The sequence below is a fragment of the Fukomys damarensis genome, unplaced genomic scaffold, assembly GCF_012274545.1.
Source record: "Fukomys damarensis isolate Sample0158 unplaced genomic scaffold, DMR_v1.0_HiC HiC_scaffold_8, whole genome shotgun sequence".
In the NCBI taxonomy this organism is placed as follows: Eukaryota; Metazoa; Chordata; class Mammalia; order Rodentia; family Bathyergidae; genus Fukomys; species Fukomys damarensis.
The window spans coordinates 10,787,481-10,799,736 of NW_022900920.1; the positions used below are offsets into that span (position 1 = coordinate 10,787,481).

Consider the following 12,256-nt stretch of genomic DNA (forward strand, 5'->3'; position numbering starts at 1 on the left):
GTGAAAGGTATCTGGAGCAAAAATTATTTAAAAATAAAAAAAAAAAAAAAAAAAGTAAAATCTTACTAGGAAGGATGTTGGGATATCTGTTTTTTTCTCTGTTTTCTTCTTTATTTGCCAGTTCAAAAGTTCCTTGTATGTGACCAGATGGCAATGACTGGAAAAAAATGTAGAGTTAGCACTAAATGCGATGAGTCCAAGCCCTGAGCTCCCATTAGCTTCCCCACTGAGCACAGGAAGTGAAACACATCTCAGGGCGAGCTACTTTCTGTTCACCATTTATCTGTGCCTCCTATCCTGTACCAGGCGTGGAGTAGAAGGTGACTCTGGCTTCCATCAAGGGCTTCTGCCTAGTGAGGCCGACAGAGGTGAGGTTGAAATGATGATACTGTGGACCCTCAGCTGCACTAAGACTGTCTCGCACATCCCACCATATCCCAGGCCCCACAGGGCTGCCCCAGAGCATGCTGTCCCCAGGCAGGAGCGGGTGGACCCCAACAGAGCTCCGACCTAGGAGATGGGAGCAAGGAACACTGAGAAAGGGATGCGGTGATTTTTAGGAAGGGGCTAAGGATGAGGAGAATGACCCTGGGAAGTGACCTTGGACACAGCATCACTTTACCCAGAACTCAAGGTGCTCTCTGTGGACCAGCTGTATCAGGGCCCGGGAGCTGGTCAGAAAGGTGGATCCTCAGGGATCCTCCTAAATCCACTGCATCAGCACCTGTGTTAGGAAGTTTCCCAGGGATTCGGTGCTCTTGTTGCTCTAGACCCACCACTCTAGCAACTCCTGTTGCTCCAGACTCATCACCTTAGCAATCCCTTTGCTCTGGATGAAGAACTGGATATGTGAAATAATGCTTCATGTGCTAGGACACTAAAATGGCTAAGTGAGACACTTGGACCTAAGTTCAGGTGTCTGGACTTCTCGTTCCTTCTCTTGTCTGAAGCCACTTGCTTTTGGTTTTTGATTAACTCCAGCTGTTCTGTTTGCTTACTATTGGCAATTGCTCCTCATGGTGCACACGGTTAGAGAGCACTTTGTACCTCAAATTATGTCTTCCCACATTAAACTTAATCACTAGCAGGACCCAGGGGCCACTAGGATCCAAAAAGAAGTGCTAATATTTATTCAGTATTTACAGGTTTGAGGCAAAATGGGAGGAGCGGGGTCATCTGCTGTGACCTTCAAAACTCACCTATCATCAGGTGACACTAGGATCACCCCTATCTGTAGGGCTGAGGGGTCTGAAAAGCAAGGCAAAGTGGTTATAGATTTGTTCTGGTCACCAGGCTGGTAAGCAGACCTTGGGTGGGATTCTAGGAGACTAGCCTGTGGGTGATCCTTTCCTCAAGCCGGGGAAAAGTGAGGGCTTTTGTGTAACTCCCTTCAAGTCCCTAGAAAACTGGGGCCAGTCCTACAGCCCAGCTCCGAGGACCTCAGCTCTGAGCCATGCTACCCTGGGCTTGCTGGCACTTTGGATCAGGGCTTCTCCAATGGCAGACCCAGTCCCCCATCAATTGCACACAATGAGGTGCTACAGGCTACACGTTTTCCTCTGCATTGGGGACCTGGTCCACTGTGAATGGACCACCCTGGTGAGTACCTCAGCAAGACCAATAGGCAGGTCTTGACCTTGTCCTCCAGCTACCAACACCTACTCCCCTGGTCTTCCTAGCTTCTTCATTGGAGCTCTTACCACCTCCTTAATCTTAACTTGATATTGAATTTGTGGTGATATTTTAGAGCCTTCTCTTTTTCTTCCCTCAAAAATTTGTTTGACCCTAGCATTGCACATAAAAACCAGGCAGGATAATGTAATGATATATGATATCATGTGCTTGCCAAAACCCATGAAATGAGCAAACTTTAATGCAATAGTTTGTTGGTAGCAATGCATCAGTAGTGGTTCACCAATCATAACAAGGGTAGCACAACAATGCAAGTTATTAATAACAGAAAACCGATGCTGTGGAGAGATGGAGTATACGCGAAGTCTGCAGTTCATGTGCAATCTCTCTAAATGCTTAAAACTGCTCTAAAAATATAAAGTTCATTAAAAATAATGAATTGAAAAACTCGCAGAGCCTCCTTGTTCCTTAGAAGGTAAGGTGGCCATGGTGTGAAGGGCAGAGGGCTGGGAATGGTGAGGAGGACCAGGCTCTGACACCTCCCAGCTGTGCAGCCCTGGCAGATGCACAAGCTCCTAAATGTGGAGATGGGGTGCTGCTCCTTGGCTCCCTGGGTTCACAGAGGGTCAGAAGGGGTGAGGAAGGCAGAGTGCTCTGTGAATTGCACTCTCATAGCTGTGACCCAAGAACACAGGAACAGTCACCTGCAGAGACTGGATCCCCCACATTCTCCCACTGTCAGGAGACTTAGGCTTCTGAACTGTTTGAGTGGCTGTGCACATGCCCAGGGAAGGTTCTTTGGTAACTGGCTTACCCGTGCAGTGTCCTTCTTGTACCCAGTTCTACAAGAGGCCCCATCTGCTCTGACAACTGCCAGGGGATGGTTCTAATTTGTTTTTCACACTGGTACTTTTCCTGGTGACACCTCCCTTATATATTTCCATGACATTTGTAACTGGGTTGGCCCCAGGAACCCAGCTTGAAATAACCTGCTGGGATGGAGGTAGGGGAGATCCTCTCCAGAGAGGGCATTTTTCCTCCATCAACAGAACTCTTGCTGGGATTTAATCTGGGGTCTGAGAATAGCTTTTACTAGAATAGCCATCCCTGCAGAACTGCCTCATTTACATGCTACCTGTCGCCTACTGTGTTTAGATGAGGAAACTTCACAGATGAGGAAAGAGGGGCAGACATCAACTAAACTGCTCAAGCCTGTTAATGCTGAGACAGATACTCCGCATTCACCCCACTGTGCTGATCCCAATACCAAGCCCCTTTAATCCTCAACAAGTTCTCCTGAACTTTGGGTCCATCATACATCAATGTCCAAATGCAAAGGGGCTGAGAAGTTGGAGACTCCTCTGGGTCCCTTTACGACTCTTGGAAGAGGAGCTCAGAGGAGCGACAGGGAAACAAAAGGAAAGGCTATGAGCTGAACTGAAGCATGTCCCATGGAGGATCCAAGACTGGCTGGTCCTAGCAGGCTTGGAAGAGGAATTCTGCAAGAATGTGGCCTTAGGACCTGGCCAGCTCTTCCCTGGAGAGAGGGGCAAACAGGCAGCTGGCTCAGGGCACCCTGGAAGCAGGACCAGGTCCCACCAGCTTGACTCTGAGTCCAGGGTCTTCCCTCCCTTACATCACGACCTGCCTACCACAAAACAAGGGGTTGTGCAGCTGAGGGGGTGTGCAAAGTGAGGCTGAAGGGTCAGGTGTGTGAGGTATCTGGCCTAGGAGCGAAATGTAAAGAGGTCTCCCAGATTAACATTCTAATGCAATTTCTAAAAGATCCAACTTGTTGCACAGAATCCATTATGACCAACATAGCAAACATTTAAATAATGGCAGAATCAGTAACTGATACAAACCACACTGGAGTCCAGGGCAACACAAGAATCCCATCAGACTGATGGTGTCTTCATTTGTCACTGTGCTATTTTTTTCACTGTAGGTTGCTTGCATTCATTTTGATATTTTAAAATATTACATTAAACTATGATCTATACTGACTATTGAGCTTTTCTGTGAGCCTTTAAATTTTGTGCCTGGGGCAAATGCCTCACTTGCCTCACCCTATTCCTGGCCCCCTCCCAGGGTGTGGTCCTCTCTTTTGTGTGGTGACAGAGCCAACTGACTCAGAGCCCTCCTCAGCAAGCCCAGTTGCCAGCCACCGTGTACTCTGAGAAACCCAAGTTGAAGGGGAAATGGGACAAACAGGGTGGCAAGTAGGGAAGCTTGTTGCTGCAAAGATGGACAGTTATTTCGAAAATGGAGAATTAACTTCTCTTGTCAAGCTGAGAGATTGCAAAAACAGTACTGTCCGGAGTTGAGTTTCAATATAACCTAATTTCTCAAAAAGAAAGGAATCAAAGAAGAGAGAAAGAAAGAAAGAAAGATGAGACAAATTTAGAAACAATAAAAGGTAGGCAAGAAAAAGGAGGATGAGATTTGTGCTAATAAATAAGCAAAGCACACTTTGAGTGCGCCCTGGCCCCTGTGGGTTGTTTCTGGGTGAAGTTGCTGACCCGCAGCAGCATTCATATGCAGCCTCTGGGTACCACAGCTGCACAGTCCTCACATCTGAGCTGTGAGCTAATGAAGACAGGCCCATGTCCGTACGTCCCCTTTGTAGACAGTGGAAGCACCTTGGAGTTGGTGAAATAATGTGCCAGGGCCAGGGTGCAACAGGCAGGGGCAGGACAAGGCTACAATCCTATAAAAAACCCACTTTTTTCAGGCTCACCCTGTTATGTGTCCAAAGATGAGAATACCTACAGGGAAATTCCAAACATGTGCTGTGATAAACACCAAGTAGCAAAGTCCAGGGTAGCACTTCCTGTGCATGTGCCTGTATACATCCATATATTGGATTTGAAACTCATAGGTGTTAAATAAAAAAAAAAATAGCACTAAGGAAGGTGTCAGCAGTTGACAGTTGTATGTTTTGTTGAGCTAGAACCAGCTTGCTACCACAGGAACTATACCAGCTGGTTAAATCTATGCTCTGAGCAAGCCGCTGCCTGTGCTCGGTTTATGGAGGAATTAATCCCAACCAGCAGAAGCAGGATGGAAACAGCAAGACTCTCGCTTACACTAATACATGACACAGACATGAAAGGGCAGAGCTTGTGTCCCCTGAAGGGTGTCTTCATGACTGCGTGACTCAAGTTGTGACGATGGCTTAGTAAAGGGACATTTCCTACTCCAGCTAGAAGCTCAAGTGTTTAGAAGACACGAAAGGACAGTTGGGGGCTCCGTGGCTTTCATGCACTGGCTGAGGCTCAGGTCTTCCACATTGTGGAGATAAATGGTCTTTTTGTCACCAATGATTTCAGAACATGTCACTCCAAGTGTCTGAGTAGGTCGGTGCTCTCATGAGCCTCACACCTAAAAATCTCACCTTAGAAAGAGCCACGTGTGCCAGTGAGGTGCACTGCATCAGGGACTAGGGTCCCCTCCAAGCCTGGTACGGTCGGTGTCCTACATACTTGCTGCAAGTGTCTGAGGTCTTGGAAGACTTGACCCCTGGACTGTAATTGGGGACCTTGCAATCCCTGGCACAGGGCAGGAGCACAGGACCCGGAACACTCACATTGAACTCTTCTCGGAAGCACTTGCAGTCGTCAGCCGAGCGCACACGGATCTCCTCCTCCAGGTGCTCCACGGGGATGGGGAAGTACTTCTTGGGCCCTGATGGGGACCTACTCAGCAGCATCACTCTCTGCTGCTCTGCGGGGTCAGAAGAAACCACGTTGGGAGAGGCACTTAGTCCATCCCGGAGGGGGTGACTCTGGAGTCAGACTAACCCACGGCATTCCTAGAGAAAGGCCCGGATAGAGGGGAGCAGCCCTCTGTCCCACAGCCCAGAGTGATCAGGGCCAACATGTGTCTCCTGACATACAGACTTGTCCTCTGCAAGCGAAGAACCAGACGTGGCAACCCTCACCTACTCACTCACTCACCCACCTACCTGTCCTAACCCACACCCCTTATTCCATAAAGGACAGAGGTGGCTTCACACTTCAGCTCAGGTTTCTAGGTTCAGAACTAGAGAATGATTATAATTGTTTTGGGATGCAAGCTTGGAATAGAATGGAAACCCCTTAGGGTAAAGCCCTCTTAGTCTCCTCTTCTTTGCAACAAATAGCTCTGGTTCCTCAAACCTGTAAACTTCAAGTAAGAGAAACCCTCCTTGGGCAGGGGGCAGTAGGACACTGTAAAGAAGGACAGGAGGTAAGGAGCTGTGCAGACAAATTCCCTCCAAAGTTCAGAGTGGGATGCAAGAAAAGTCAGGGGACTGGGCTTCTCTGTCTGATTAAATTGACAAGATCATATTGACAAGGTCAATAGGATAACTGGGCTGTCACTCTTGCAAAAGGGCCTGTCCCACCTGCAGGGCACAGCTGAGGCCCAGCCAAAAACTTTGCCCTGAGGCTCCTTCCTCCAAGAGACAGAAAGGTGGACAGGAGAGAAGCTTGGGCTTCTCTGGCTCTCTCTGGCTGCATCTGTTCCCCCAACCCCCACCCCAAGCCTCCTGGCAGGAGGGTGGTGCTGGGGGCAGCATCACTGTGGGTAACTCCATGAAGCTGTGTCACAGCCGGGTACTTACTTTGTCACTGATACTACTTTTATTATTTTGTGTTGGTTTTAAAATTCCATTTGTAGCCTAATAGCAAGCGTGTTTCCCCAAACCGCGGCACAGTCAGGAAGCTGACGACAGGAAGTTGTAGTCACTGGTATGAACCAGTACTTTTTAAAAAAGCCTCTGTCTTATTCACCGTTCTCAGTCATCTCAGTGTGTTGAAAGAAAAACAACAGACCCTTACACAAGGCATTAATAAGGTGGAAACTGATCTTCAGATCTAAAAAGTTGGAAATGTCACTGACTCTGATCTTCCGTAAGTGGGGAGAATTTTAGCAGAGTAGTTTCCACCTTTTCAGCTTGATTCTGAGACAGTTCAACTTCAGATGAACACTTTATAGAATGATTTTAAAGGCCTTATTGAAAAACATTCTGTGTCAAAACCCCTTAAAAAGGATAGGATTTGAACAATCTTTCAAAATTAAAAAAAAAAAAAGAAGCCCCAAACTGAAACATCTCAGACACCCGTTTCACACTGGAGGAAAAAACACTCTCTAAACAAACTTTTGAAATACAGAAACTCTATGGTTATTAGTAAATGGCAGTAAAATACCTGGTAGGGTGAGGTAAAAGTTGCAAAACCGGAGGAATTTAAAACTCAGTTAAAAAAGTAAAGAAAGAAAACAACGCAGTGTCTGTGAAGAAAGACCCAGCCTGAGGAGGGAGTGCCTTACCTTGCTCTTCCAAGATCCCGTTGGGCATCTTCTTGTCGTTGCTGCTGACCACGGCTTTCCTCTGCTTCCTGAACCTTAGAGGCACAAAGATGCGTTAGATCTCCGCACACCCGGACTTCCAGGCAGCCCCGAGCCCTGGGTGCGGTGATACCTACCAGGTGAGCCGAGAAAAGCTCTTTCTGCTGCTCATAGCTGAGCCGTGCTGGGGCCTGGCTGGCTGGCGCGTCTTAGCCTCCTGGCCCCCACCCCAAAGCCTGCAGAAGGCTCATTTCCTCATCTGAGCTGGTCGGGCAAGGCAGCGCCTGGGGACACTCCTACCTGAAGAAGTAGGCGGCGAGGAGGAGCAAGAGGAGGAGCAGCAGCACAGGCAGCAGCAGCCAGGTGAGCAGCGACTGGGAGGTGTCAGAGTCTGGAGGGCCTGCGTGTGAGGGTGGACTGTCAGGACCCGGGCAAGGGGCAAAGCCCCTTCCTCCTGCACCAGAACCCCACTTCATAGTTTACAAAGCATTTTCACCATCTTGGTCCACAGTGTCGACAAGTGTCGACAAAGCAGATACAAGAGTGATTTGTGGTGCTGTGGCCACTGAGGAAGAATCCAGGACTGGGGATAGAGATACAGTCTGACAGGAGAGAACTTGCCTGGCATGTGCAAAGCCCAGGGCTCCATCCCCAGTACCAAAGAGGGGGAAAAGAAAAAGGAAAAAGAAAGAAACCAGGGCTGAGGAGTGGGTGATGTGACTTGTCCAAGATCCCTGGTGGCAACACGCAGAGGTGAGTGCATGGTTCCCTACATGGTCCCTGCTGCCTGCTGCTTGCTTCTCTGGGCCCTGGGGGGGCCCTGCATCACCCTGTGAGGAGGAGGTGGAGGAGGGCAGAAGTATGGCTGCCACTGCTCCACCATGCTGTTCCTGACTTGCTGGCTCAGCTGGGCCAGGAGCTCCAGGCACAAGCAAGTAGCCTGGCGAGACTGGTACGTGGTGAGCTGACTTCCAGAGCGGTGAGATCCCAAGTCTACCAGGTCTTGTTGGCAAGCTGGCCTCTGGGCACCAGGTACCATCCTCACTCTTTGTCTGCCTTTTGAGTCAAGCTTCTTCAGAGAGAGAGACACACACATCCCTGGGCTTATGCTGTGGCCTGGTGGCTACCCAGGACCTGCCCCCCTCCATGTGCTCAATTTCAACAGTCACTGGTGACTTCACTGCCACCTATGACCCCGTCCCCTCTCCCCAGCCTGCCCTACTGCTCCTCCTTATCACAAAGTTCCTACCCCAAGGACCACCACAGCCCGTCCTCTAGGAAGCCTGCTTGCTGCTCTGCCGTATCTCCAGAGGATATTCCGGGGGCCCGGAGTTGCACAACAGATGATCATCTTCCCAGCACTTCATACCCACATATATATTCAGAAGGTGTTCAGGTCTGTACCAGTCTGGGTGTCTGGGAGAGTCTGCTAACCCTGCCACTGCCTGTCACAGAGCTTCCCAGCAGGAGCGGCCTGGCTGGTGCCTTCACCCCAACAGCCCGCCAGGCAAAGCCTTGGAGCCAACACTCAGGGCAGGGCCAAGGGCCTGGCTGCTCCAGGTTCCCTGACATGACTGTCCTTTTCCAGCCAAATGAAGTCAGGTGGTCAGGAAGCATAGGAGCCCCTCCTTCTTCCCGGGAGCATCCACTGTCTCCTCTCCCGGGGCACTGCCCTGGTGAAACTCTCCTTCCACAATGCCCAGAGGTCACGCTCTGGCTCAGCTTCTGTGTAGGGGATGCCTAAACTGGCCAGTTTGTGGGGTCCACTTGGCTGGAGAGAGGGGAGCACAAGAGCCTATGCCCTTTATGGGGGCAGTGGCTACTTAGCTCAGCCCCCTGGGTCCAGGGGGAAGGTTGCCCAGACTGCCTGGTCCTTCAAGGTTCCCAAAGAAGAAATCCTCATACTTATGTGAGTTTTCAAATTTTAAATATTAGTAATTGATTCAATTTAAAAGCAGCTTTGAAAAACAATGTAAGCAAGAGAAACCCTGTAAGTGCTGGGCTGCTTTTCCCTGTATATTGGCTACATGCTCCCCAGGAGGGGCTGGGGCTAGTGAGGCATCTGAGATCCAGATGTTGAGTCACATTTTGGTTTTATTTCATGCTGATGTGGTTCAGGTTCGGAAGAGAGAGGGCTGGGCGGGGGGCAGCTCCAGCATGGTGAGTGGATAGTTTGCATCAACCTCTTCCCTGGAGGGCCGGCTGCCGTGTAAAGCCCACGTGCACGTAAGTTCACACATCCATGCATAAGCACACATACAAGTTGTGGAGGTGTACACACAAGCCTGGCTGCTCACGTAGACTCTGGTCCTGAACATGGAAGCTCATTGGCTGGCCTGTGAGATGGGACCATCAACCACTGATTCCACATACCTGCCCCCCCCACCTCACGAACCACCTGCTGTGTGGAAAGCCCTATGGAAGGAGGTATGGCCAGTCCTGAAGGAGAGAGGTGGGAGGCAGCCGAGGACTGCTCTGTCTCTGGGGGCCCATAGAAAGAGGAAGAGTTGGGGTAAAGGAACAGGAGAGGAGGAAAGGACAGAGATGGGGTGCAGAGTAAGATGCTGGACTCTGCAGCAGAGTGGAGGCAGCCTCTGGAGGACCCAAGCTGTGGGTGGGAGCTTGGGACCAGCTTCCCAGGCAGACAACCAAGATGGTCACCGTGCCTCCTCCCTCCCCTCAATCAGGTACAAGCAAAATAGGATAGAGGCCTCTGGAAAAATGTTCCAACCAGCACAAACAGAGTAAATGTGCAGGAGGCAGCCTTTCCCTGAGTCTCTCCTCGAGTGAAACTGAGTTAAAATCCTGGAGTATTTCTTTCCTGACATTTTCTTCTATAAAGTTACATTCATAAACATGCAGCTTTGGCAAATAAATGGAGCTCCTACTCTCATTTCATCTCAGACTACAAGGATTGTAAGAAGTACCACGATTCTACGAATGATTAAGGCAGAAAAATGAGATACTAATTATAATTGTAAAGAGGTACCAATTTTAAGACAGATCCCAAGATAGCAAAGTTACATACAAAAAAAAAAAAAAACAGATGAAACACACTCTCTGATAGATCCACAGCTTGCCTTTCTCATCCTGTCTTGGAAAGATTCCACATCAGCATAAATGAGCTTCTAAATCCTTTGTGCAGGCTGCTTAGATTACCCTCCTTTTGGACAGACCAAGACTACATGGACAGCGAGGACATTCCCAACTTTCTTCCTATTAGGTACAATCCTGAAATTGTGTCTGTATAGTTTTTGTGTATCTCACCAGTGTTTCTGAGGGAAAGTTCCTGAAAGGATCCTCTATGTCCAAGGCACACATATTAAATGTTTAATAGAAGTTGTAAGTTGCCCTGCAGAAAGTGTGTGACCTATACACTCACCCATCGCGTATGATGGAGCCAGTTTGCCTAGCATTTAGCAATCCTGTCCTTTTTCTCAAGCTGATAGCTGTAACCACAATGCCACTTTAATTTGCATTTGTCTAATTTCGGGAGAGTTTATCCTCTTGTTGTGATTAGTGGAGCATAATTAATCAGACACTTTAATTTGCCTGGTCGTGTTCTTTACTCATCTTCTTACTGTGTTCTTTTGCATATTAATTTCTAGAAATTCTTCCTATAATGCAGGTAATCACATTTTCTTACATCATTAGCATGCACAGAATGTACCTTTAATTCTCTGTATGAAAAGGTGTCACAATGAGTACTAAGTGCATTCTGTTCAATGAACAAATAAAATCACTTCCTGTTATTTTGGCACACTGTGCAGATACGTTAACATTTCAAAAGAAACATCACACTTCTTGCAGGGGTTCAAGGAAAGCTTAAAAAGCACTTCACATGGTCAGTGTCCCCATGTGCTCAAAGTTCTAGGCCCAAGAAGTCACCTGCACCTTGTAACAAGAGGCCTGTGTCATTCTTGTGTGCGACCAGCTGCCCTTGTGAGGCCTGCCGAGCCCTGGCAGAAACTGTAACGATGAGTTTCACATTTGCTTCTATTCTGGGTGCTGTGGTCACATGACAGACCTCTCTTCCTGAAAGCAATACCTTCCTTACAGTGGCAGTATTGTAAACCAATAAAGTTTACTTTCAGATAAACTGAAAAGCCCCAGGCACAGAAAACATCATCCTGTTGGAGACCGCAGTGCCAGCTTTCAGGAGAATCCAAAGTGCTTCAGCAGCTCCTGCCCCACTCCGGGAAACAGCCAGCGGAGGTACACAAGTACAACCTGGCCATCTTCCAGGTATCCCCACATGGCCAGGTGATCAGCATGGGCAAGGGAAGTCAGGAGCTCGGGTGGAATTACTTTACTGAATATTCCCGCGGGTGTCAGGCTTCAGCCACCGGCAGAGGGCCTTAGGGAGGGTCTGGATTGTCCCAGGCTGCAGGACACTGTGCTGACCTGTACCTGGAAAGCTGGAAGGGACCAGAGTGTGCACATGGGTAATATGTGCTGGCCGGCCCTGGTCTTTCTTTTTAGAGATTTTGGGTTTCTCTGTCGTTTCAGTGTGAGGAAGAGGACGGGCAGGCACTTGAGCTGCTCTCCCAGCTGGGGGCTTGTGATATCCACACAGTATAACTTCTTCCCCCCGCTAAGGCCGAGGGGGTGCATCTGTAGGAAATCTTACAAAACCCTTGAGTAGGGTGGCCTTGAACTCGAACCTGAATGGTACCAATTACTTTTTCTAACAAACTAGGGTATTGGTAATTTTATTTTCCCTAACCTTGTAAGGACAAATAATTGTACGTGTCTACTTGACTGGGCCATGTTTGTCCAGATGTCTGGTCTATCATTATCCTGGCCATTTCTGTGAGGTTTATTTGGAAGAGGTTAAATTCTGAGTTGTGGATTGAGCAAAACAGAAGGTCTCCCCCGGTGCGGTGGGATTCCCCCACTCAGAAAAGATGTGACCAATAGAAACTTCTCTTACTGGACTTTCTTCCCACTGTGACATCTGCTCTTCCTGGTCTCACAGCAGTCTGCTGATTTTTGGAATTAGCCCGGGGCACTGCTGTGCAGATTTTGGACTTACCAGCCTCCATAACTGCATGTGCTACTTCCTTATAATAAAAAGATAGCGGTGGGATTCCCCCACTCAGAAAAGATGTGACCAATAGAAACTTCTCTTACTGGACTTTCTTCCCACTGTGACATCTGCTCTTCCTGGTCTCACAGCAGTCTGCTGATTTTTGGAATTAGCCCGGGGCACTGCTGTGCAGATTTTGGACTTACCAGCCTCCATAACTGCATGTGCTACTTCCTTATAATAAAAAGATATATATATATATAT

The 12,256-nt window shown here is 48.6% G+C and overlaps 1 protein-coding gene across 5 annotated transcripts in view; it reads right to left on the bottom strand.

Moving 5' to 3' along the window:
• Positions 1–12,256, bottom strand: part of Ptpre (protein tyrosine phosphatase receptor type E) — a 134,271-nt gene that overhangs the window by 28,245 nt on the left and 93,770 nt on the right. For 4 of the 5 annotated variants that reach the window (XR_779506.3, XM_010620768.3, XM_033761358.1 and 1 more), the window contains 4 exons: positions 7,264–7,363; positions 6,946–7,019; positions 5,222–5,358; positions 67–157 (listed from right to left, as the gene is read on the bottom strand). Coding sequence is in view for 4 of the 5 variants with exons in the window: in XM_010620768.3 (XP_010619070.1) it covers positions 67–157; positions 5,222–5,358; positions 6,946–7,019; positions 7,264–7,363 (402 nt within the window). In the remaining variant the exon portion in view is untranslated. Of the gene's footprint in view, positions 1–66; positions 158–5,221; positions 5,359–6,945; positions 7,020–7,100; positions 7,200–7,263; positions 7,364–12,256 lie in introns of those variants that run through there. The other variant, XM_010620797.3, reaches the window with a different exon arrangement.